We start from the raw sequence: 27,759 nt of genomic DNA on the forward strand, positions 1-27,759 counted from the left end.
TGTGAATTTCGGTCCGAAATTCGGTCCGAAATTTCGGTCCGAAACGTTTCGGTCCGAAACGTTGCCTATTTCCTTCGCTCCATAGATGCTGCCTCACCCGCTGAGTTTCTCCATGCTTGTATCTATCTTCGATTTCAACCAGCATCTACAGTTCCTTCCCACACATTAACGCCGTTGCTCTCTCTACATCAGCGTTGCCTGATGTACTGGGTGTTTCCAGCATTTTCTGTTTTAAACTTCACAAACAGGACCCCATTTCCAGCCGTCACCACAACGCAGCGACACAGCGAGGGACGGATTAGAAGCGACTTGTAGGAAGGAACTGCAGATGCTGGTTTACACCGAAGGTAGACGCAAAAGGCTGGAGTAACTCAGCGGAAGTAACGAATCAGTCTGTAACGGACCCTGGCGTGACAAGGAACGTAACAATGGTGAAATGCTTTGGTGGCTAAAGGACACACGATTCTCAGCGACTACAATTTATTCCAATCAGCGTATTTTCTGAAATCCTCATTCTGAAATGCAATTAGGTTTTTGCATTTTAGGCAATACAGCATTCATTGTTGAATTACTCGCGTTACAGCCTTGATTCCAACATCAAACGCAATGGAAGTACATCGCTTTGAAACAAAACATATTCCACTTTAAGAAGCCAGCACCTCCCGGGTATCTGACGCCATCAGACGACACAGCGCACGTACAGCTCCTCTGAAATGTTCCCATCTCCGGGACGCTATATGACCATTCATTCGTTATTGCAATAGATATTTCTCAATGTAAGAGAAAAGGAGAAATAACTGAAACTAAAGATCAAAGGCTCACTAATGTGGAGTCTCTTTGTTTTCGGGACAACCGACTCGTAAACACTGAGCATTGACATCTCGGGTTAAATGTTGGGGATAATTCTCAATGGTGAAAGATCAGGAGCAATTCTTCATGAAGCATTAACAAACGGTGCGCACTATTTATTCTACGCGCTGCCCAGCCAACAGACGGACCTTCCGGGCCCTCTGGTTTAACTGAGGCATGGACGTGTAGTTCCTATCTGTAAGTATACGCAGCTCTCTGCATTGATATTATTTCATATGGGCACAACAATTGCTGAACCAACGGGTCTGTTTTATCAGTGAAACGGCTTTCTATTTACCACCGTTGCAATATTGTGGCCCCAGCAGGGATTTCATCGTTAGTTCATTGTGACAGGTTACTTAAGGTCTTATTTAAACGTTAATCCTCCGGCCCAGAACCTCTGTATCGCTGAAATAACTCTAATCCCTTGAATCACCAAATCCATCTCCGTGCTCTTCCTTCACAACACTGAGACCAACCATGTTATAGTCATAAGCTGTTGCATGAAAACATGGAATTCGGCCGATTGAGTCCACAACACAATGACACCAATCCTACACTAATGCCATATTATTTTCTCTACATTTCCATCAACTCCGCCCCGACCGAGATTATACCACTCACTACACTTGGGACAATCTACAATATCTGCTACAAATCTGCTTGTATTTGGGATGTGGGAGGAAATGGGAACAGATGGAATCCCACATAATCACAGGATTACGTGCAAACTCCACATGGACATCGGGATTGAACCTGGGGCTATCAGGGAACCTCTTTGCCTGAGGTCATCCCAGATTTGGTTTTGTCTTCTCTTCCAGCTTTACCCCACTCTCCCAACCACAATAAGTCTGAAGAAGAGTCCCGACCCGAAACTTCACCTATCCTTTTCCTCCAGAGATGCTGCCTGGCCTGCTGAGTTACTCCATCATTTTATGCATGTCTTTAAAATGTGATCCTTGCCTTTTAGAGATCCTATGAGCAGGAAGCAAAGACTGCCCTGGGAGAATGTTGGAGACCAGCACTCGGGCTCTGTAAACCTAAATGTACCGGGAGATTAACGGTGCCACAGATCGATTAAAGCATCAGATGGATGGTGTGGAGATTCATCCCGGTCAGCTGTTTTCATCAATGCCATATTATCAACAATATGGTAGGAATGCTTCCTTTCTCAGCAACACTGGCTCAGAACTTGCAGAATTGTCAAAACACCTCGCAGCATTGTGCAAGGTCCTGTTCAAACATTGCCTTAATCTCAGGAATTTATCATTTTGATGCTCATAAAAGTTATTTTGTGTCATTTTTAAAAAGAAAAGATGAGGAATGTTCTTGAGACGAGATGATTGGTAAATCTCCAATACATATATTGTAAAAAAAAAAGCAAGATGCTGGAGCACCTCGGCATGTCAGACAGCATTTGAGTTTAGTTTATTGTCGGGTACAGTGAAAAGCTTTTGTTGTGTGCTAACCAGTCTGCCCAAAGAGAATAATGATTCTGAGCATCTGTGGATCCACAGGGAGATCATCCTACCACAACCAGAGAGCAGTGCTGAACTACTATCTACCTGTTTGGTGACCCAGAGACTATCCTTGATTGGACTTTGCTGGCTTTACCTTACACTAAACGCTATTCCCGTAAATGGCTCGATTGTAATCATGTATTTTCTTTTGGCTGTGGATAGCATGCAACAAAAGCTTTTCACTGTACCTCGGTACACGTGACAATAAACTCAACTCAACTAAACTGAACTGAACAGGGTGAACCAGGAGCTGACAAGTGATAGGTGGATACAGGAGAGGAGGAAATGAAACATGGCACTTGGCGAGGGAGGGACACATATCTTAAATACTTCAAGATAAAATGGTGCTGGTACACATATCATTCCTTGCCAATGGTGTATATTGCAGATCATTGTCCTATATGCTAGTCAAGGGCCGATGCTGAATATAGTCGATAATTCTTATTTTTTAATGTTCAGTAATCATTTTGGAACATTAACCATTTTACAGATTTTAAAATGTCGTTTGTAACTTTTTAGGGTTGCCAGAACACCACCAGCAGGAACTGTCACATGAACATTCATACAATGCTTTCTTAATGTATAAGAAAGCATTCTACATATGTGTCCCTCCCTTGCTCTATATATATTCCACTCTCCACCAATTCCAATATTGGTGGCCAATGGGGGGGGGGGGTTCTAAAGCGCTAGTATGGGTGTTGTGTGTCGAAGGGACTGGTTTCCAGAGGGCTAGTATGGACATTGTCAGTCACTCAGGCCTGGTGGGCGAGCAGCTCAGTCACTCAGGCCTGGTGGGCTGGCAGCTCAGTCACTCAGGGCTGGTGGGCTGGCAGCTCAGTCACTCAGGGCTGGTGGGCTGGCATTTCACTCATGGCTATTCCTTGAAATTCCATTTGAAGCAGAGTGCAGGCCACCACATTCAATTTCATAGCATTTCAAGCAGAGTGCAGGCCACCACATTCAATTTCATAGCATTTCAAGCAGAGTGCAGGCCACCACATTCAATTTCATAGCATTTCAAGCAGAGTGCAGGCCACCACATTCAATTTCATAGCATCTCAAGCAGAGTGCAGGCCACCGCATTAAATGTCATAGCATTTCAAGCAGAGTGCAGGCCACGAAATTGCCAAACAATTAATTCCATTGTCATTAAGGGCTAACAAATCATTTATTGCAAGTACATTGCATACTCACAGTTCAGTTGATTCACAGCTTAGTTGTGTACTCTCCCTTGCGATCTTCCAGAGTGACTGACTCACATCCAGGCATCTGGGGTTTTATAGTCCGTTTTATAGACTGTTACGGTTTCCTCCAACATCCCAATGATATGTGGTTTGTTAGGTTAACTGGCCACTGTAAATGTCACCGAGTGTGCAGGTGAGTGGTGGAATCTTGGGGGAGTGGATGCGAATGTGTGGAGAATAAAATCGGATTACTGTAAAATTAATGTCAGCGGGCTCTTAAAGTTGGCACTGATTTGGTGGGCCAAAATAAATTTATTGTTCCTATGCTGCATAACTGAGTGATCTGTGTAACTTCAACTCAAAAAGAAAATTCATGACGTAATTAAGACAAATAATAAAATCCACAACGTTTACTGTAGATGAACATATTTAGAACATGCATTATCATTGTAAAGATGGTGAGATGTAACACTGATCATCTGGATGAGAGGAGCCCTCATGTTTGTCATGCTTGGAAGTCCAGTTGCTGGTTTGCTTAGTATTCTATCCCTGCAGACACAAACCCCATTTTGGAGACTGGTAGTCTTGCAAAGTTATGCCATAATAAAATTAACTTGGTTTCAATTTTACAGTAGGGGTGGGGGAGCTCCACGCAATCTTTGAAACTATTTTTGTTTTTCTTTTGCAGAGAATAATCCACCAACTTTTCCAAACAAATGCAATGGGTCAATTCACACAACTTCAAAATGTGATGTCAATTCTAATTGCCTAGATTACGATGGTGCACCTACTGCCTATTACTCTTCCAGTGGTCTACCAAATCCTGTCCACTTATTGAACAGCACCATGCCCATTTCGCATTCCAGACCACCTACATTCCCCTGTCAAGGGCAGCATCTGAACTCTGGTTTTCAGCCAATACTCCAGAGCTACCACCTACCACAGCCAGACAGTAAGTGCTTGATCATCTTAAATTCAGGGTGACGTTTATTCAAAAGTTCCGTCTTTGTGGAGCTCACAGAACAAGATCAAAAGTTGGAGGCCACTTTAAATTAGATTAGATTAGATTAGATTATTTAATGACCACACAGTCAAGCTGGTGGAATTCAGGTTCAGTACAGGATGTTACAAGGTAGGCTGATTCCCGTCAAACATAACATAAAACACAACATCATACAATATACAGTACATGCATGGGGAGGACATGTGCTGTTGTCATAGTGTGTTCAGAATTCGGATTGCGTGTGGGTAAGAACTGTTTTTAAATCGAGATGTCTTGGCGGGCAGTGAGCTGTAGCGCCTTTCTGATGGCAGCAGGTGGAAGATGTGGTGAGCTGGGTGGGAGGGATCAGAGATGATTTTCTTCACCCTTGACACGGACCGTTTGTGATGGAGTGATTCTATTGATGGAAGGGGAGTGCTGATGATTTAGGATGCTTTGTTAACTATGCGCTGTAATTTATTACGGGAGTGAGTGTCTAAACTGCTGAACCAGACTGTAATTGATGAAGTGAGCATGCTTTGGATGATGGTTGTGTAGAATCGGATTAGGAGGTGTTTCCTTACTCTAAACTTCTTGAGCTGGCGGAGGAAGAAGAGTCTTTGGTTGGCTTTTTTGCAGATGTGATTTGAATTGATTTTCCATTTGAGGTTATTGCTTATGTGTGGGTGTTTATGAACTTAGGGGCAAGGTAGGGGCGGCACGGTGGCACAGCGGTAGAGTTGTTGGCTTACAGCGCTTGCAGCGCCGAAGACCCAGGTTCACTGCCAACTGTGGGTGCTGTCTGTATGGAGTTTGCATGTTCTCCCCGTGACCCTGTGGGTTTTCTCCAAGATCTTCAGTTTAAATGGAATTCATTTTGAACAGCTTCCTGATTTGAGCAGTGTTTTCTTTTGAGACGTTTGAGTGGTTCTAAATGCTTCCTGGTTTTATTCCCTGGTACATTGTGGGGCATATGGTAATTACTTTATAGAGTTTACTGACCTGCCGTAAGCATGTTTATATCCAGGGCGATGTGCTCTTACGCTGAGTTTGGGTCCTTGGTTATTGTGATGTTTTATGGAATGTTACAAACCTAAAATGATGAATTACTTTAAGGCATTTCATCTCAATAAGGTTCATTGAGAAACTATGAATGTCAAATGCATTGGTTTATTGGGGCAACTAGCAAAGCTGCCTCTTCGTGCCTCCAGAGACCTAGGTTTGATGCTGACCTCGGATGCTATCTGTGTGGAGTTCACATCTTGTGCCTCTGACCGCATGGGCTTCCTTCAGTTGCTTTGGTTTCCTCCCACAATCCAAAGATGTGTGGGTCGGTAGACTTATGGGCCACTATAATTGCCCTCTAATTTGTAGGTGAGTTATGGCATTGGGGGCAGTTAATTAAATTTAATCAGGAGTGGATACTTGGAATGAAAAGTGAAATCTCTACCGAAATGGAAATAATCTCGGCGTTTCTGCTTCTGGTGTTGGCGTAGCAACAAATCAAAGGCTGGCACCCACAAGTCAGGCAGAAACACACACACACACACACACACACACACACACACACACACACACACACACAACACACACACACACACACACACACACACACACACACACACACACACACACACACACACACACACACACACACACTTTTAATATTAGATAGATAGATAGCTAGATAGATAGATAGATAGATAGATAGATAGATAGATAGATAGATAGATAGATAGATAGATAGATAGATAGATAGATAGATAGATAGATAGATAGATGATGAGTGATCGATGGTCATTGCAGATTCAGTTTCCATGCAGCATTGCATCATTAACGGCAGACATCTGGTCAGACGTCCAATTGGACATTCTGAATTTAAATAATTCTTTTCCCAGGATGGAAATATCAAATATCAGAGGGCGTAGTTTTAAGGTGAGAGGAGCAAATTTTGAAGGAGATGTGTGGGGCAAGTTTTTTTTACACAGATTGAGTGAGCTGCCATGGATGGTGGTGGAGGCAGATATGATTATCACATTGAAGAGACCATTGGATGGGCACATGGGAGAATGGAGAGATATGGATTATGTGGCAGGCAGATAATAGTTGATCTTGACATCATGTTCAGCACAGGCATTGACGGGTCGATGGGCCTGTTCCTGTGCATTCTGTTCTGTTCTATGTTCTAAAGTGGACATTTTCAACCACCATGTGAGATAAAGCAGTTTGTAGATTCAAATGTACTGTTTTCTTTTTCAACAACTTCCCTTCCTCAGGTTCTCAAACACCAAGTCACAAACTATACGGTCCTTTCATCACTGGAGCAGGAGAGGGTACTGTTCATTCAGACCCTGCAACTGCAGCTGAACCTGTAAGTAGATCTAATGTGAGCCTGTGGACTTGGACCATTGGGTCTCCTCAACATGGCAGCTCACCCTAACCACACGACTCTGATGTTAGCAGTCACATTAAGAGTAACTCTATAAAGCCGGTTGGGGTGAGGATGAAATAGGTGGGAGGCCTTGATGAGAAAATGAACCAAATAGCAAATAAGAATGTGTAGGAGGGAACTGCAGATGCTGGTTTACACTGAGGATGGATACAAAATGCTGAAGTAACTCAGTGGGACAAGCAGCATCTCTGGATAGAAGGGAATGGGTGACATTTCAGGTTGAGATCCTTCTTCAGACTGAGTCAGGGGAGAGGGAGACACAGAGATATGGAAGGGTAAGGAGTGAAGATGAGAGATCAAAGGGGACAAAGCTCCAGGAAAAAGTAGACTAGATCATTGGCCGCTAGGGGAAGGTGACAATGGAATAAAGTAAGTAAGTAAGATTATTGGCCAAGCATTCACATACAAGGAATTTGTCTTGATGCTCCGCCCACAAGTAACAACATGACATACAGTGACAGTTACGAATGACTCAGAAAACACTAAACATTAATAATAATAAAACATTAATGGGAATTAAGATGCAAGGCACTGAAGATCTCATTGAATGGCAGAGCACCCTCAAACGCAGGAACAATCTTACATTTCAATGTTCCTATAATCTGAAAAAATTGTATTCCTCATGCAAGATAAGTTGTATCATAGGGGTTGAATAATAAAATCGATCATATCATGACTATTTTCAGAAATTGTGGCAGAAGTTCAAAAAGTGTGATGTTTTAACTTGCTTTAGCTCTCACCATAAAGTCACGGAGGCATTCTGCACATTGATTATAATCGGATGTTGTGTCCTTGGTTTCAAAGAGCCGTCAATCGGGATCACTCGAAGAATCAGGAAATGGGATGAATCTGGATCTAATTCCCAATCCGGTAAGTAGTTCTTCCTCAGTTAGTAGAATGCAAACATTGTTACTGTTACAAACACCTCTATGTCAAAAGTATGCAGAGCCATTTCTACCTTCAACAGTTCTCCTTATTGCAGCCTCGGGTAGAAGTGTTTTAGAAATTATCTTTGAGAGCTCATTTTATGCCTTATGAGCAGGGGTTGGGTTGGGGGTGGGGGGGGGGGGGGGGGGGGGGGGGGGGGGGGGGGGGGGGGGGGGGGGGGGGGGGGGGGGGGGGGGGGGGGGTGCTGGTGAGCATTGGATAAAGATAAAGGTGCAGCCTGTAGATTCTGTGACCTCACTCACCTGAACATCTGTGAGATAATTTAAACTGCTTCCATAACATTAGTGTTACAGGAAATAATGTTCATGGAACTGACATACACCACTCCCTCCAAAGCATTTAGAATAAAGGGGAGGCCATTTAGGACTGAGGTGAGAAAAAACTTTTTCACCCAGAGAGTTGTGAATTTGTGGAATTCCCTGCCACCGAGGACAGTGGGGCCAAATCACTGGATGGATTTAAGAGAGAGTTAGATAGGGGCTGGTGAAATCAAGGGATATGGAGAGAGGGCAGGCACGGGTTATTGATTGGGGACGATCAGCCATGATCACAGTGAATAGTGGTGCTGGCTCGAATGGCCGAATGGGCTCCTCCTGCACCTATTTTCTACGTTTCTATGTATCTGTAAGACTTCCTCTCCCATTATAAAGTCAGGACAACTTTCCTCTTTCCGTTCCCTCCATAGATGCTACCCGACCAGCTGAGTTCCTCCAGCACTTTGGGTCTTGTTTTGCTCAAGATTCCAGCATTTGCAGTTTCCCTTGTCACGATTTCCCTATCATTTTCCATAGGGCAAATCAATGTTTATTTTCCCTATAGGGGAAAAGATAGAATTCCTGAAGGCAAAGGATTAATCTGGTACACTTAGAATCCAACCACTGGAAAGATTCAACTTGATGGGCTTGTCCATTCCATGTTGTGTTTCCGGTATATAATGTATCATCTTACCAAATAGATGGGAGGCCTGGTTCTATCGCACAAGAATATAATGGAGCAGCACCTCATATTTCACTTGGGTAGCTTACACCCCAGCGGTATGAACATTGACATCCAACTTCAGATAGCCCTTGCTTTCCCTCTCCATCCCCTCCCCTTCCCAGTTCTCCCACCAGTCTTCCTGTCTCCGACTACATTCTATCTTTGCCCGGCCCACTCCCCTGACATCGGTCTGAAGAAGGGTCTCGACCCGAAACGTCACCCATTCCTTCTCTCCAGAGATGCTGCCTGTCCCGCTGAGTTACTCCAGCATTTTGTGTCTACCTTTCGATTTAAACCAGCATCTGCAGTTCTTTCCTACACAATGTAATGTCCTTGTTGCTTTATAGGTTCAGGTGGCAGAGAATGATAAGGAGTTGTGGGAGTCCCAGGTATTCTGTACTAACACAAGAGGGCAATTACCACCATTGAGCACAACAAACTTCAGAGTGGAAGACCAAGGTAAACAGTACACCAACTCGTTGACCTCCACTGAAGAATGTTCAGTGATGACTAAGAATGAATGAATAAGTTTATTGGCCAAGTATTCACATACAAGGAATTTGCCTTGGTGCTCCACCCGCAAGTGACAACATGACATACAGTGACAGTTAGGAATGACACATAAAACATTAAACAGTAATAATAAATCGATTAAACATGTGAATTAAATAAAATACCAGAGCAAAAAGAGGCTACAGATTTTTGGTTATTGAGTAGAGCTACTACTCGTGGAAAAAAGCTGTTTTTATGTCTGGCTGTGGCAGCTTTGACAGTCCGGAGTCGCCTTCCAGAGGGAAGTGATTCAAAGAGTTTGTGGCCAGGGTGAGAGGGGTCAGAGATGATCTTACCCGCTCGCTTCCTGGCCCTTGCAGTGTACAGTTCATCAGTGGAGGGAAGGTTGCAGCCAATAACCTTCTCAGCTGATCGGATGATTCGCTGCAGCCTCCGGATGTCGTGCTTGGTCATGTAACCAAGTAAATGAAAGGAAAGCCACCAATATTTTAAAGGGAGTGCAAGAAAGGCCGGCATCAATCTGTGAAGTGGGAAGAACAGTTAAACAAAGCAATTAATAAAGTAAATAAGATGCTAGATATCATAAATATACTGTAGAATTATGGTGATCCAATATAGAAATGTAATGTAGTTTCAATTTAAGTATTAGAAACAAAGTGCTGGAGCAACTCAGAATGTCAGGCAGCATCTCTGGAGAACATGGATAGGTGACATTTTGAGTCGTGACCTTCTTCAGTCTAAACCCGGAATGTCACCTATCCATTTTCTCCAGCGATGCTGCTTGACCTACTGTGCCACTACAGCACTTTGTGTGTTCTGTTGTAAATCAGCATCTTCAGGGCCTGTTTCCGCGCTGTATCTCTAAAATAAACTAAACTAAACTAAACTAAACTAAACTAAACTAAACTAAACTAAACTAAACATGACACCCAAGCTGCATTGTACTATGCAGTAACTTCCAAGTCTCCCTGGGGCTAAAGTACCACTGAACCTCTATGCCCATATGCTGTGGAGGTTATAGTTTTGTAAACCGTGTTTTCTCCATTTTCTAGGTTTTGCAAGCCCCAGGTTTATCCGCTGTACGACTTACACTTTCCCCTGCAGTCCGGAGTTGGCCAAACTCTCCAATCTTCCTCTTGCTGCTGTAGTCAAACCTCTCGCTACTCTACCAGAAGGAGAGGTGAGGACTCTTGTCTTCCCACACCCTGGGACAGGCTCGCGATATCAATTCTCATGGCCTTCAGCATCACCATTGGCATGCTAATGGGGCTGTCCCACTGTACGAGCTAATTCAAGAGTTCTCCCGAGCGTCCCCTGATTCGAACTCGGAGAATTACGGTAATAGCGCTTGTGGATACTCGGGGCTCTCGTGGACATTTTCCAACATGTTGAAAAATCTTCACGAGCTTACCGCGTTTCCCAAGCACCTGCCGTTAGCGTTACGAGCCGCTAAGAGACGTCCCGAGCTCCGACAAACGCGCAACGTACATTCTACGTGCTTACTATGAGTTAGATTTTTTTTTAAACTCGGGAGAGCTCTTGAATTACCTCGTACAGTGGGACGGGCCCTTTGGTGTTGAAGGGCGGACAGGTTATCTGACTGGTTTGTCGGGTGTATTTTTGGGAGGAGCTATGGTTTGGTCACTGAGCAATTTGCACAAGCAGTCTCAATGAAGGTTCTGAAGTTGATTTGGGGATGTGGTTAATTCTGGAGCCTCTGAAACTCAGTGGAACCAAGTTACACTAACTTAAGCAAAGGCTAGAAAATAAAACACTACAGCACATGAACAGGCCTTTCAACTGACAATGTCTGTGCCGAACATGATGCCAAGATCAACCTTTATCTGCCCATAAATAATCTATATCCCTCGTTTCCCAGCATATCAATGTGCCCATCCAAAAGTCCCAAATGCCTCTATCCTATGCCTCTAGTCTCCACCACCACCCTTGGCTGTATGTAAAGAAAACTTTTCCTTTAAACTTTGGGCAGTGGCGGACTGGGTCTAAAAATATTGGTTGCCAGGAGACAAAGGGGGCCCACTTCATCAAGGGCCCACTTGCCATCGGGCAAGCTGACACCCTGGCCAGTCCTCCACTGACTCTGGGCCTCTCACAAAGCTATACCCTTTAGTATTTGATATTTCCATCCTGAGAAAATAAATCTTTCTATCTGTGCCTCTCATAATTTTGAATACTTATATCTGGTCGCCTCTCAACCTGTAGTATTCCAGAGAAAGAAAATCAAAGTTTGTCCAACCTCTCCTTACATAGAAACATAGAAAATAGGTGCAGGAGTAGGCCATTCGGCCCTTCAAGCCAGCACCGCCATTCATTATGATCATGGCTGATCATCCAAAATCAGTTCCCCATTCCGGCTTTCTCCTCATTTCCCTTGATTCCCTTAGCCCTAAGAGCTAAATCTCACTCTTAAACATCCAGTGAATTGGCCTCCACTGCCTTCTGTGGCAGAGAATTCCACTGATTCACAACTCTCTAGGTGAAGACATTTTTCCTCGTCTACCCCGAAATGGCCGACCTCTTATTCTTAAACTGTGACCCCTGGTTCTGGACTCCCCCAACATGGGGAACATTTTTCCTGCATCTACCCTGACCAATCTTCTAAGAATTTGGTATGTTTCTATAAGATATCCTCTCATCCTTCCAAATTCCAGCGAATACAAACCCAGTGGACCCGTTCTTTCATCATATGTCATTTCAGCCATCCCGGGAATTAACTTGGTGAACCTACGCTGCATTTCCCCAATAACAATAATGTCCTTCCTCAAATTAGGAGACCAAAATTGCACACGTCACTCCAGGTGCGGTCTCACCAGGGCCCAGTACAACTGCAGTAGAACCTCCTTGCTCCTAAACTCAAATCCTCTGGCAATGAATGCCGTTAGTTTCCTTCTCTGCCTGTTCTACCTGCATGCTCTCTAATCTATGCAACATTCAAGTGAATACACTGTGGATGGCTTGGTTGTAATCATGCATTGGCTTTCCGCTGACTGGATAGCACGCAACAAAAGAGCTATTCACTGTACCTCAGTACATGGGAAAATAAACACAACTATATTCCAATCAGGTTGGACAAACATATTCCAATCATGTTGATGTGGGATATGCAAGCTATGTGCGACTGTTTGAAGAGATGGTTTGTTTTCTGTACTGATCCGATGGTTGCACTTTGACTGATATTGGGTTTTGACTAAAATAAAATCTCGGCAGAAATTTACTAAATAGGCATGGTGAAATTTGCAAACCTGCCCACTGAGAAAATGTGTACCCGGTTTGCAAACATTTAAAAATAAAGAGTTTATTGTTTATTTTAGGCTCCTGTGCATTTGGTGGACTGTGGTGAAAGTGGCCCTATACAGTGTGAGAAATGTGCAGCCTATATGTGCTCCATGATGCAGTTTCTGGACAATGGGCACACGTTTCAGTGTCCATTCTGTGATCGTATCTCACCGGGTAAGTGAGTACAGACACTATACGTCTTCATTAAAATCTGGACGATATTATTGAGTTAATATTTCTCTAGGAATTGTAAATTAGCAACTGTAGCTGACTTTTGAGATAACATCACAAAATGTCTTTTAAGCTCCATTAAATACCACTGTTAAGGGGCTGTCCCACTAATTGGCAAGTTTAGAAAAGTTAAAAAAAATGACGTATTGAAGACCTCCTTTGACTATGTTGAAGACCAGCTTCGACTAGCTACGACTATCTATGACTAACTTCGGGAAAATTGGACACCGAACAGTGGAGACCTCCTTCGATCTCCTTCGACCTCCCTTCGACATCCCTTCGACTATGATGAAGACTATCTACGACTTAGACTACCTTCGACTACCCTCGATTACCTACGACTAACATGCCGACCTACTACGACCTAATACGACTAAACCTACGAGTAAAAAAAGTATCGATTTTTTCTATGGCGACTTTTTTTTACTCGCGGGCATTTTTTAACATATTGAAAAAAACGCCGCGACCTAGCTGAGGCCTTGAGTACGCGGAGACCACTCTCGAGCATGAAGGAGAATTACGAAGACCTCCTACGACCTCGTGTCGACCATGCTGAGAGTATGAGTCGAGGGCAAACTCGCCAGACCTCGCGGATTAGGTCGCCCAAGTGGAACAGGCCCTTTACCATGCAAATTCATGTCAATGCCAAATTGATGCTCCGTTGAAAAGATGTTTTTGCCCCTTTTAAAACTGACATCTAAAGGAAAAAAAGGTGTCTTGGATTGGATTCTGGTGCCTTGGATTGTAAATAGCTGTTTCATGTTGCTGTCTGTGTTTCCTTAACCAGTGCCGGATTACTACTTTCACCCCATTGACTACACTGGGAAACGGGCCGATCGTCTTCACAGGCCGGAGCTGTCCCTGGGCTCCTACGAGTTTGTGCTACCAGAACAGCAAAGCAAGGTAAGCCATGGCTGAGCACAGCAGCAGGGTGGGGTCCATGGCGATCCACTCCATTCCTGCTCAGTTCACGGGGCTGCTGCTATGGTCAGACCTGAATGAATGAATGAATAAGTTTATTGGCCAAGTATTCACATACAAGGAATTTGCCTTGGTGCTCCGCCCTGCAAGTGGCAACATGACATACAGTGATAGTTAGGAATTGTAGATTGCTTATTGCATGTGAACCAATCACAGTAGAAATAGCATCACTAACCCCACCTTACTGTATGCTTTATATTAACACCCACTTCCCACACTAGGTAGTCTTGAAAGCGGTGATGATGAACTAGCAACTAACAACCTGCTGTGCCGCTATATTATGTGTATTAATTAAAGATGACTTTAAACTCCAGATTGTGTAATATGCTTATTTACAGGAATGACACATAAAACATTAAATATTAATAATAAAATGTTTAATACTAATAAATGCCTCGCCCATTTGCTCACTGCAAGCTTTCCCATCTAAAACAAGACGGAGTAGGTTTAGGATGAAGGGTTGGAGGTTTAGACAGGATCTGAGGAAGAACCTTTGCGCCCTGAGGGTGATTGTAGTCTTTAGCGCACTGCCTGGGGGAGTGGTGGAGGTAGAGACCCTCACAAGATTTACAAAGTATGAAGAAAGGCATTTGAATTACCAAGGCTTATCAGACTATGGACGTAGTGTTGGTAAATCAGGTTAGAATAGGCCATCTGCCTATAGAATATGTGATCTGCTAACAGCATGATAGGACCCGTTTCTGTGCTCAATAACAAATATTTCAGCATCTGCAAAGCTTTTCCCTTTAGATTAATGAAGCCATATCACGTACAGGAAAGTTCCAAAAAAATAAATGTAATCAAATAACAGTCAGAAAGAATAACTCGGCAACAAATTAATACTTGCGACTGTAATGGGGGCAACTAATTAGTTGAGTATATCTGGTTGTGTTTGACTGGGAATCATGGTGAATAAAGTATTGGTTTCTCCTCTTTGCTCTTCCCACCCAGAGTGGCCGAGTTCCAGGTTCTGTGGGATTTATTTTCATGATTGATGTATCGTACAACGCGGTGAGGAGTGGCCTGCTTCATTTAGTCTGTGGCCAGTTGAAGAAAGTGGTCCACAATCTACCAAGGTAAGGAGATGTCAGTACTGAAACTTGTCCTTGTGTGGTGATTCAACACAGCCCGTTGTAAGTACCGCCAGGTCTTTCTGATAAATGTGCTGAACTCAACACAAAGAACGTGTCTGAAGAAGGGTCTCGACCTGAAACGTCACCTATTCCTTTTCTCCAGAGATGCTGTCTGACCCGCTGAGTTGCTCCAGCTTTTTGTGTCAATCTTTGGTTTAAACCAGATTCTGCAGTTCCATCCTACATCAGTATCTCATCATCTCACAGTGGTAGAGATCCTACATCAGTATCTCATCATCTCACAGTGGTAGAGTTGCTGCCTTATACCCCCAGAGACCCGGGTTCAAAATTCACTGCAGATGCTGTCTTTATGGAGTTTGTACGTTCTTCCTGTGACCTGCGTGGGTTTTCTCCTGGACTCTGGTTTCCTCCCACACTCCCATGCTGTCCTTTAATTGAATTGAATCTGTACAGGCCAGTTTCCAAACCTGGTTGTTCCTCTATGAGTTCCCTGTCTCGGCTAAGTTGTGGCAAACTGCCCCTCGGTGAGGGGAGTATCAGCCTTGGTTGAGAAGCGGAGTTCCTTTCACTGTGCCATTGTTCAACTTAAGAACCATAGGTAGCAAACCGACTTGGCCTGGGCCACTGGAGACTGGAAACTGCTGTCAGACGCTCATTATGGAGGTTGAACATTGACAAATGGGGTCTAAAGATGTGTTCCAGATGTGTTATGTTTAAGAGCTTATTAGGATGAGCTTTGGGGTATTTGATGTGGATGTCTTCAGGTTTGGCACAAGCTGCTCCTGCTGTACTTTTTGTCTAGACGACAGGACTTCCTCTGGGGCATAATCAGATGGGAATAAAAAAGTGCTGGTGGAATACAACGGGTCAGGCAGCATCTCGCTTAGTTTAGAGATATAGCGTGGAAACAGGTCAGTCGACCCACCGAGTCCACGCTAACCAACAATCACCCGTACACTAGTTCTATCCCACACAAGGGACAATTTGCAGAAGCCAATTAACCTACAAACCTGCACATCTTTGGATTATGGATGGAAACCGGAGCATTGGGAGAAACCTACACGGTCACGGGGAGGACATACAGGGAGCACCCGTGGTCAGGGTCTCTGGCGCTGTGAGGCACCAACTCTACCGCTGCGCTTGCATGCTGACCTCATGTTGGAACCAGAAACGTCACCTGTCCATTCTTTCAACAGATGCAACCAGATCTGGTGAATTCCTCCAGCATTTTGTTTGTTGCCCAAGGCTGCAGCATCTGCAGTCTCTTGTGTCACTATGTAACTAGTTGCGTGTTTTATTGTTCTGCAGGGAGCCCGGGGCTGAGGAGTCGGCTGTGAGAGTGGGATTCCTAACGTACAACAATGTTCTACATTTCTACAACGTGAAAAGCTCTCTGGTACAGCCACAGATGATAGTGATGACTGACTTCTCCGATATGACAACACCGATGTTGGATGGGTTCCTGGTCAACGTGATGGATTCTGCTGCTCTTATCAACAAGTAAGAGCAAGGACCTGGGAACTGGCACAAAGACATGGGAACTGGCACACTGCAGCCAAGAAATAACTGAGCATAGCAAAAGAACTGGACGTACACAGTGGCGCAGCAGTAGAGTTTCCGCCTTACAGCGCCAGAGACCCGGGTTCAATCCTGGCCACGGGTTCTGTCTGTATGGAGTCTGTATGTTCTCCCCGTGACCTTTGTGGGTTTTCTCCAGGATCTCCGGTTTCCTCCCACACTCCAAAGACGCACAGGTTTGTCGGTAAATTGGCTTGGTATAATTTTAAATTGTCCCTAGTGCGTGTAGCATAGCATAGAAACATAGAAAATAGGTGCAGGAGTAGGCCATTCGGCCCTTCGAGCCTGCACCACCATTCAATATGATCATGGCTGATCATCCAACTCAGTATCCCATCCCTGCCTTCTCTCCATACCCCCTGATCCCTTTTGCCACAAGGGCCACATCTAACTCCCTCTTAAATATAGCCAATGAACTGTGGCCTCAACTACCTTCTGTGGCAGAGAATTCCACAGATTCACCACCCTCTGTGTAAAAAATGAGAGTGGTGAATCTGTGGAATTCTCTGCCACAGAAGTTTAGTGTGCGGGGATCGCTGGTCGGCGCGGACTCGGTGGGCCGAAGGGCCTGTTTCCGCGCTGTATCTCTAAACTAAAGATTGTCAAAACAGTGGTGCACCACCAATTCCTTGGTCTCCCTGTAAAGATAAAGGATCTTCTTCACCTTTAAACTGATGGTTGCACTGAATGGAAGGGGTTTGACCTTCCGTGTGTTCAACAGTGTTCTCTCTACCCTTCTGTTCCAGTTTGCTGGATAGGATCCCATTGCTGTTTGCAGACACTCCTGAAGCAGATGTTCTGTTTGGCCCTGCAATCCAGGCTGGGCTGGAAGCTCTGAAGGTAACAAGATGGCAGCTTTGAATTTGAACTTTGAACTTTGAACTTTAGGCAAGTCAGCATGGCAGTACGGTGGCGCAGCGGTAGAGTTGCTGCTTTACAACGCCAGAGGTCTGGGTTCGATCCTGACCATGGATGATGTCTGTACAGAGATTGTATTCTCTCCCCTGACCTGCACGGTTTCCTCCCACATTCCAAAGACGTACAGGTTTGTAGGTTAATTGGCTTGGTATCATTGTAAATTGTTCTCAGTGCGTGTAGAGGGATATCCCGGTTGGCACTGACATGGTGGGCCGAAGGGCCTGTTACCGCGCTGTATCTCGAAACTAAACTAAGTAGGTTTCGCCCATTTATTTCATGATAGCCCGAACATTGCACAAAGCAGTTTGCACTACAATCAGACATTGCATGAGAGTCATTGATGCTTAGGTCCCATTAATTGATAGTTGAGGTCTCCCAATGTCCTGGCCGACTTGCCTTGGTTTCCGCACTTCTCCACCCACCGCAACCAATATTTCTTGTTTTGGATCCTGTACTGGAAACTGACCCATGAGCAGTTCAACGTGAGTCTATGTGTGGCCATTACTTGAGACTTGGCAGTTTGACGGGCTTGTGATAATAGTCTGAAGTAATGGTCTAACGAGGCAGCTCCTTGCACATCAACATCACAAACAGTGGTGTTTCTTACAGTTTGGCTTTCTTCCCAACCAATTGTTCAAGCGCTTTTGATTGCAACATGCGCCTTAATTTAGTTCAACAAAGAAACTGACAAGTTACTAAAGAACCTTGCGGGTCATAGATAATGCTGACAGCAGTTCACTCAATGCAGTTACGTTTCTGCGAACTACAGAGATTTTGACAGTCAATTCTATTGGGCAGTTGAAAATCTGGGACTTCAGAAAACCAGGAGACAAACCATTTCAGATTAAATTATTTCATGCATTCTGTACTTTGCAAAGGAAAACATGTGGGCTCTCCATGGGAATCACAGTATGAAAATGATCTCCCTGTAAATTGTAATGGTTTTCTTCAGGGGGACAATAGCCCCACTTTGACTCCTCGTGAGTTGGTCTCAGTCTGCCTGAGACAAAGAGCAGAGATGAAAAAGCACTCAGTCTGAGACAAAAGAATTGAAGAGTTCCAAATTGTGAAGCTGGAGGAAGGAATGTAAGTGGAAGCGGAGGGGAGAAATTGGTGTGAGTCCAGGTGGGGTACAGGGAGAGGGGGTATGCAATATGGGGGGAGGGAGAGGGGGAAGGTTATGTAGTTACCAACAATTGGAGAATTCAATGTTCATACTGTTAGGTTGTAAGTTAGCCAAGCGGACTGTGCGGGAGATCAGATGGTTGATAACTAAGGGGGGGATAAGTTGAGACGGGGCAATATAAGCTGCAAATGAGAGGGTGAAGACTTTTTTCAGTCACATTTGCAGTGGGAGGAGGCATTAATAAGAACAAAAGCCTGTGGGGAGTTTGTGGGAAGTATGGAGTTAAATGCAACGAGTTACACAGTGAGTGCCAACACTAAACCCTGGCACCATCTGGTTTTGGAAGAACGCACTGATCATTGTTCCCACCTTTCTTTTCAACTCCATCAGGCTGCTGAATGCTTTGGCAAACTCTTCATATTCCACAGCTCCCTGCCCACCGTGGCCGTTCAGGAAACCCTGAGGAACCGCCTCACTGGCAAGGAGCAGGTATGGAATGGGAAATGGCGCTGAAACACGGTGCCGCCCGCATATGTTAATGTGCAAAAAGAATTTTACTTTGCGGTTTAATATTCCGTTTTATTTTAGAGATACTGTGCGGAGACTGGCCCTTCGGCCCCACCGAGTCCGTGCTGGCCAGCGGATCGCACGGTAACACTATCCTGCACGCTAGTGACAATTTACAATTTTACCAAAACCAAATGTCTTTGGAGTCTGGGAGGAAACCAGAGATCCACAGAAACTGGCCCTACAGCCCAATTTGCCCCATCTATGCGAGTCGCACCAAATTGGGCATTTGGCCCATTTCTCTCTAAACTTTTTTTATCCACCAACCTGGAAAAATCTTTTAAATGTTGTTACTGGACCTGCCTAAGCTACGGCATCTGGCGGATCATTCCATATCCGCACCAATCTCTGTGTGTGTGTGAAAGGTGTCATTCGGGTTCCTATTAGATCTTTCCCCACCTGTGCCCTCTGGTTCTTGATTCCCCCTGCTCTGGGTGAAAGATTCTGTACATTCACCCCATCTATTCCCCTCGTGATTTAAAACGCTCCCCTCATGATTTGATACAACTTATTTTAGTTTGAAATTATTTCATGCATTCTGTACTTTGCAAAGGAAAACATTGGGTAACAAGAAAACTGTTGAATATTAACCTTCAATTAGCAATTTCTAAACCATACAGCAAACGGTGTGTTTTTAATTTATTTCCCAGCATGTCCTTCATCCTCTACATGACCTACAAACAAGCCATGTCACTTTGTTACAGGAGGCCAGAGGCTGCACTAAAGTTATGAGGGGTCATGTGGGCGGCACAGTGGCGCAGCGGTAGAGTTTCTGCCCTACAGCGCCAGAGACCCGGGTTCGTTCCTGACCACGGGTGCTGCCTGTACGGAGTTTGTACGTTCTCCCCCTGACCTACATGAGTTTTCTCCGGGTGCTCCGGTTTCCTCCCACACTCCAAAGACGTACAGGTTTGTAGGCTAGTTGGCATGGTATCAATGTAAAATTGTCCTTGGTGTGTGTAGGATAATGTTAGTGTGCGGGGATCGCTGGTCAGCACGGGCTAGGATGGTCGAAGGGCCCATTGCCATGCTGTGTCTCTAAACTAATTCGCACTACAGTTTCCTCTAGCTGGCTTGGCTGAGACAGGGGCTTGGGAGTGTGTTGTTGCCTGCATGAAGTGTTTGAAAGAATCAGAGCAGAGATTGAGCCTGCTTGCCGTGTCAGTCCTTGTTCCAGCCTCAGAGCAACTACTATCAGACACTGGCCAAGCAGTGCGTGCAGCAAGGCTGCTGTGTGGACCTCTTCCTCTTCTCCGACCAGCACGTGGACATGTCCCCCCTGCTTCTGGTGACCTTCAAGACCGGAGGAAACCTCTACAACTACCGCAACTTCAAGGTTACACCTTTCTTAATCAGACAGCTTCCGCTCGATCTAAGTCTATTCTGGGTCTGTAGCTAGAACTCGTTTGATGTGCTTGGCAGGCTCAGGAAGATGCGGAGAAGTTCCAGGGAGACATTCAGAGGAACGTGGAGAAGGTGCTGGGGTTCAAGGCTGCCATGAACGTTCACACAAGGAAAGGTACCTTTCTTGGTCTTCTGAATATTTGTTGTGTCGATGTAACGCTTTCCAGGTGAACTTCCACAATATCTTATCTGATTCCTTGCATAAAACCCAAAGCTATAGAACCCATTTTCTTCTTTGCTTTTCCTTCTTTGACCAGTTATCAGACACATCCAGGAACTACCATAACCCGACTCACTCGGTACTTGTTAGCACATGACCCAGCAGTAGAGTTGTTGCCTCACAGCGCCAGAGACCCGAGTTTGATCCCGATTATGGGCGCTGTCTGTACGGAGTTTGTACATTCTCCCTGTGACCACGTTGGTTTTCTCCGAGATCTTCGGTTTCCCCGCACACTCCAAAGACGTACAGGTTTATAGGTAAATTGGCTTTGTAAAAATGTAAAAATTGTCCCTAGTGGGTGTAGGATAGTGTTAATGTGTGGGGATCGCTGGTCGGCATGGACCCGGTGGGCCGAAGGGCCTGTTTCCCTGCTGTATCTAAACTAAACAGGAGGCAGAGGTGATTTGAATCTTGACACATGGGACTGCAGATGCGGAGTTATAAAAAATGATACAATATAAAGATACAACCTGACCTGCTGAGTTCCTCCAGCACCTTGTACAGTGAATTGAATGTTGTTTTGTTCTGGGCCCAGGTATCAGAGCGACCAAATATTATGGCTCCTTTCATATGAACTCGAGTGAGATGGAACTGGCTGCTATTGACAGCGACAAGACTCTGGTGGTGGAGTTCAAACATTATGGGAGACTGCAGGAGGAGGATGGTGTGCCCATACAGGTAAATCCTCTCAACATGGACACAAAATATTGGAGTCACTCAATGGGACATAGAAACATAGGTGCAGGAGTAGGCCATACGGCCCTTCGAGCCAGCACCGCCATTCAATATGATCATGGCTGATCATCTAAAATCAGTACCCCGTTCCTGCTTTTCCCCCATATTTCTTTGATTCCTTTAGCCCTAAGAGCTAAATCTAACTCTCTCTTGAAAACATCCAGTGAATTGGCCTCCACTGCCTTCTGTGGCAGAGAATTCCACAGATTCACAACTCTGTGGGTGGAAAAGTGTTTCCTCATCTCAGTCCTAAATGACCCACCACTTATTTTTAAACTGTGACCCCTGACTCTGGACTCCCCCATCATTGGGAACATTTTTCCTGCATCTAGCCTGTCCAATCCTTTAAGAATTTTATATTTTCTATAAGATTACCTCTCATCCTTCTAAATTCCAGTGAATACAAGCCCAGACGACCTATTCTTTCATCATATGTTGGTCCCGCCATCCTGGGAATTAACATGGTGAACCTATGCTGTACTCCCTCAATAGCAATAATGTCCTTCCGCAAATTTGGAGACCAAAATTGGACACAATACACCAGGTGCGGTCTCACCTGGACCCTGTACAACAAAACCTGGGTGTACTTGCTCCTAAACTCAAATCCGCTTGTAATAAAGGCAAACATGCCACTAGCTTTCTTCACTGCCTGCTTTACCTGCATGCTTACTTTCAGTGACTGATGTACAAGCACACCCAGGTCTCATTACACCTCCCCTTTTCCTTATCTGACACCATTCAGATAATAATCTGCCTTCCTGTTATTGCCACCAAAGTGGATAACCTCACATTTATCCACATTATACTGCATCTGCCATGCATCTGCCCACTCGCCCAACCTATCCAAGTCACCCTGCAGCCTCATAGCATCCTCTTCACAGCTCACACTGCCACCTAGCTTTGTGTCATCCGCAAACTTGGAGATCTCACATTTAATACCCTCGTCTAAATCGTCAATAGGCAGGCAGCATCTCTGGATAGAAGGAATGGGTGACGTTTCGGGTCGAGACCCTTCTCAGTCTGAAGAAACGTCACCCATTCCTTCTCTCCAGAGATGCTGCCTATCCTGCTCAGTTACTCCAGCTTTTTGAGCCTACCTTCGGTTTAAACCACCATCTGCAGTTCCTTCCTACACTGTGCTGTTCTATGTTCTGCTCTATGTTCACACCCAGAGCTGACTTTCCTTGTTGCTTGCTCCTAGTTTGTGCTCCTGTACACAACAGTCCATGGTCAGCGCAGACTCAGGATCCACAACGTTGCTCTCAACTGCTCCAGCCAGCTGACTGACACCTTCAGGACATCGCAGGCTGAAACCCTGTTGAACTACTTTGCCAAGTCAGGCGAGTATATCAGCAGGACTGGTCACACACAGTAGCGGACCAAGCTAGTTCCATATCCAGGATGTGATCACTCTGGAGAGGGTGCAGAGGGCTTAACATATGATGGGCTTTAGACTGACACTGGGCCTGTACTCACTCGGAGTTTAGAAGGGTGAGGGGAGCCTCATATAGGTCCATTCCGCCCTTCGAATAGGCCATTCAGCCCTTCGAGTCAACACCGCCTTTCACTGTTGTCATGGCTGATCATCCACAATCAGTACCCCGTTCCTGCCTTCACCCCATATCCCCTGACTCCGCTATTTTTAAGAGCCCTATCTAACTCTCTCTTGAAAGCATCCAGATAATTGGCCTCCACTGCCTTACGAGGCAGAGAATTCCACAAACTTTCTCTGGGTGAAAACGTTTTTCCTCATCTCCATTCTAAATGGCCTACCCCTTATTCTTGAATTGTGGCCCCTGATTCTGGACTCCCCCAACAATGGGAATATGTTTCCTGCCTCTAGCGTGTCCAGTCGCTTAATAATCTTATATGTTTCAATAAGATATCCTCTCATCCTTCTAAATTCCAGAGAGTACAAGCCCAGTCGCTCCATTCTATCAACATATGACAGTCCCGCCATCCCGGGAATTAACCTGGTGAACCTACGCTGCACTCCCTCAATAGCAGGAATGTCCTTATTCCTCAATTACTTTACAATGATGTCGTTGAAGGAGTGCTTGATTGTACAAGGCCAGAGGGAATACTTCTCCACGTGGCTGGCAATTTTACCAGTGACTGTGATACTGACTCAGTGTTTGTCTCTGTCTTGGCCAGCTTACCACAGGGTGCTTAGTCATTCCAGCAAGACAGTGCGGGACGAGCTGGTGAACCAGGTGACCCGGATGTTGGCCTGCTACCGAAAGCACTGTGCCCAAGCTTCAGCCCACGGGGGCCAGGTGAGACCAGGGTGGGCAAGAGGTAGTGCGGATCATCTGGGTTTCTCTCCACTGCCATGGATGGTGATGGAAGGACCAGTGCTTGTGATCCAAGAGCATTGCAGTTGAAGTAATTGGTCCATCACATAGAAACATAGAAAATAGGTGCAGGAGGAGGCCATTCGGCCCTTCGAGCCAGCACCGCCATTCATTGTGATCATGGCTGATCGTCCCCTATTAATAACCCGTGCCTGCCTTCTCCCCATATCCCTTGACTGCACTAGCCCCTAGAGCTCTATCTAACCCTCTCTTAAATCCATCCAGTGACTTGGCCTCCACTGCCCTCTGTGGCAGAGAATTCCATAAATTCACAACTCTCTGGGGCCAAGTTTTTCTCACCTCAGTCTTAAATGACCCCCCCTTTATTCTAAGACTGTGGCCCCTGGTTCTGGACTCGCTCAACATTGGGAACATTTTTCCTGCATCTAGCTTGTCCAGTCCTTTTATAATTTTATATGTTTCTATAAGATTCCCCCTCATCCTTCTAAACTCCAGTGAGTACAAGCCTAGTCTTTTCAATCTTTCCTCATATGACAGTCCCGTCTGTCATATTACATCACAAGGTCATTAATCACAAGGTCGTAAATTATAGGAGTAGAATTAGGCCATTCGACCCATCAAGTCTACTCCCCCATTCAATCATGACTGATCTATCTCTCCCTCCTAACCCCATTCTCCTGCCTTCTCCCCATTACCCCCGGATTCACGTACTAATCAAGAATCTATCTATCTCTGCCTGAAAAATATCCATTGACTTGGCCTCCACAGCCTTCTGCGGCACAGAATTCCACTGATTCACCGCCACCATCACCACAGAATCCACTGTCTGCATTCTGTGCAGCTAATAGGGCAGCTGCCAGATAACTCCAACATTGCAGGTTCAATCCTGACCACCAGTGCTGTCTGTGTGGAGTTTATTTTAGTTTAGAGATACAGAGCGGAAAGAGGCCCTTCGTCCCATCGAGTCCACACCGACCAACGATCCCTGCACATTAACTACCCTACACACACAAGGGCCATTTACATTTTTTACCTAACCAATGAACTTACATACCTGTACGTCTTTGGAGTGTGGGAGGAAACCGAAGATCTCGGAGAAAAGCCGCGCAGGTCACGGGTAGAATGTACAAACTCCGCGCAGACTAGCGCCCGTGGTCAGGATCGAACCAGGAACTCGGGGGCTATAAGGCAGCACCTGTGCCATCGAAGTCATTGGTTCTTCACAGCACAGGTCATTAACCCTCTGTCTGCATCATGTGCGCTCACCGTTGCAGATAATGGAGGGGGCACCACACAGCTCCAAGATCGCAGGTTCAATCCTGACCACCGACCGGTGCTGTCTGTGTGGAGTTGGAATGTCCAGTCAGAATAATTGGAATGTCCAGTCAGGGTAATTGGAATGTCCAGTCAGGGTAATTGGAATGTCCAGTCAGGGTAATTAGCGCCACCTTGTGTTGGAACCAATTCTAACGCTCTCCTCCCCAACAGATGGTGATGCCCCAGTTTCTTAAAGTCATGCCCCTGTACGTGAATTGCTTGCGGAAGAGTAAAGTGCTGCTTGAAGGGCCAGACGCCCCCATTGATGAGAGAGCCTACCTCAGGCATGTGATCATGGCCATGGATATTGCAGAGACCAATGTCTTCTTCTACCCTCGCCTCTTGCCAATAGTAAGTATCGCCACACACCTTGCCTGCCTTGAACACAGAGGCTGAAGATAGACACAACACGCAGGAGTAACTCAGCAGGTCAGCCAGCATCTGTGGAGAAAAAGGATGGATGGGAGATGTTTCCTGGTCGGGACCATTCTCCAGACCCGAAACGTCACCCATCCTTTTTGCCCAGATTTGCTGCTGACTTATTCCTGTACGTTGTGTCAAGTCAAGTTCAAGAGAGTTTATTGTCATGTGTCCCTGATAGGACAATGAAATTCTTGCTTTGCTTCAGCACACAGAACATAGTAGGCATTTACTACAAAACAGATCAGTGTGTCCATATACCATAATATAAATATATACAACACATGAATAAATAAACCGATAAAGTGCAAATAACAGATAATAGCTTATTAATAATCAGAGTTTTGTCCGAGCCAGGTTTAATAGCCTGATGGCTGAGGGGAAGTAGCTATTCCTGAACCTGGTTGTTGCAGTCTTCAGGCTCCTGTACCTTCTACCTGAAGGTAGCAGGGAGATGAGTATGTGGCCAGGATGGTGTGGGTCTTTGATGATACTGCCAGCCTTTTTGAAGCAGCGACTGCGATAGATCCCCTCGATGGAAGGAAGGTCTTTGTGTCTATCTTTGGTATAAACCAGTTCGTTGTTTCTCCATCTTGTACGGAGGCTGGCAGTGTCACTTGGTCATTTCACAGTGAATGCACCTATTTTCTATGTGTCTATGTTTCTCTCTCTCTGTACACCTGGACTGTAGCACGATCTGAATGGGAGCCAGGTGTCGCTGCCTCGAGCTGTGCGATGTTCACGCAGGTGGCTGTCAGCCAGGGGGGTCTACCTGCTGGAGGATGGTCTCAGCTTGCTGCTGTGGATAGGGATGGACACCCCCACTGAGTGGATCCAGGATGTATTTGGCGTGCCCTCCTTCAGCGAGGTCGACTGCGGAGTGGTCAGTACCATCTCTTTAGACTTTAGACACACAGCGCGGAAACAGGCCCTTCGGCCCACCGGGCCCATACCAACCAGCGACCCCCGCACACTAACACTATCCTACACACCAAGGACAATTTACAATTTTACCAAAGCCAATTAAACTACAAACCTATACGTCTTCAGAGTGTGTGAGGAAAAAGCCCCATGCAGGTCACGGGGAGAACGTGCAAACTCCGTACAGACATCAGCAGTAGTCCTAATGGACGCCGTGTCTCTGACGCTGTAAGGCAGCAACTCTACCGCTGCACCACCATGCCGCCCTGTTCACAAGAGGCTCAACGGACAGGACCTTCCCCTGGGAGTGGAAGTTATCAGACCATTCTTCACACTCCAACGACGTACAGGTCCGTAGGCTAATTGTCTTGGTAAAAGTGTAACTTGTCCCTAGTGTGTGGGATAGTGTTAATGTGCGGGGATCGCTGGTCGGCAGGCAATTAAAATCTAAAACTGAATGTGTTGGTGCAGTCAATGGCCTTTTGGGGTGGCAGGGTTGGTTGGGGGGATGGAAGGCAGCGCATCTTCAAGGAAATGTTGGCCTCAGCCGTGCCCCCTCGCTGTGTTTCAGGGTTCTCTCCCAGTGCTGGCCAACGCACTCTCCCGGCAAATCCGAAACGTCATCGCCAGGGTGCGTAAGGAGAGGCCGAGATTCCTCAAGGCAAGTTTATCGTCAGTCTAACCCTGCCTGACCCACTGAGTTACTCCAGCACTTTGTGCCTAACTTTGTTACCTGCTCTTGGATAGTGGACCATGAGATGTTTAAGAAGGAACTGCAGATGCTGGAAAAAGCGGTAGACAAAAATGCTGGAGAAACTCAGCGGGTGAGGCAGCATCTATGGAGCGAAGGAATATTGATACACTGGAGATGTGGGGGTTGGGGTGGGGGGAGGGGGGAATAGGAGATGTGTTTGGGGGGGGGAGGGACAGGTCAGAGGAGAGAAGAACGGGCACCTTGAAACCTTGCTCCTTTAGACATTAAGGAGAAGCAGCATCGCCCGGACTAACGCACACCCTCGCTTGCCCTTGCAGTTGCTCATCGTGAAACAGACGGATGATGCAGAGAGACAGTTCCTGCAGTACCTGGTCGAAGACAAGAATCCCAGTGGGGGAGCATCATATGCAGACTTCCTCTCTCATATCCACGTCTCCATCCAACGATCTCTCCAATAGCCCCCACCCCCCCACCCCCCCACCACCCACCCAACC

The 27,759-nt window shown here is 45.7% G+C and overlaps 1 protein-coding gene across 1 annotated transcript; it reads left to right on the forward strand.

Annotated features, from left to right (window-relative positions):
• The first annotated feature begins 150 nt into the window (after positions 1–150).
• Positions 151–27,759, forward strand: LOC116967342 (protein transport protein Sec24C-like). Its single transcript, XM_033013846.1, has 22 exons — positions 151–1,047; positions 1,820–2,002; positions 4,242–4,505; positions 6,812–6,906; positions 7,792–7,857; positions 9,261–9,372; positions 10,479–10,606; positions 12,759–12,897; positions 13,742–13,857; positions 14,887–15,011; positions 16,338–16,529; positions 17,354–17,447; positions 19,042–19,140; positions 20,384–20,554; positions 20,641–20,737; positions 21,378–21,520; positions 22,779–22,917; positions 23,732–23,853; positions 25,381–25,560; positions 26,321–26,512; positions 27,122–27,211; positions 27,583–27,759. Exons 2-22 carry the CDS (start codon positions 1,894–1,896, stop codon positions 27,721–27,723), a joined length of 2,814 nt encoding a protein of 937 aa, XP_032869737.1. The 5' UTR covers positions 151–1,047; positions 1,820–1,893; the 3' UTR covers positions 27,724–27,759.

This window comes from Amblyraja radiata, chromosome 39, assembly GCF_010909765.2.
Source record: "Amblyraja radiata isolate CabotCenter1 chromosome 39, sAmbRad1.1.pri, whole genome shotgun sequence".
NCBI lineage: Eukaryota > Metazoa > Chordata > Chondrichthyes > Rajiformes > Rajidae > Amblyraja > Amblyraja radiata.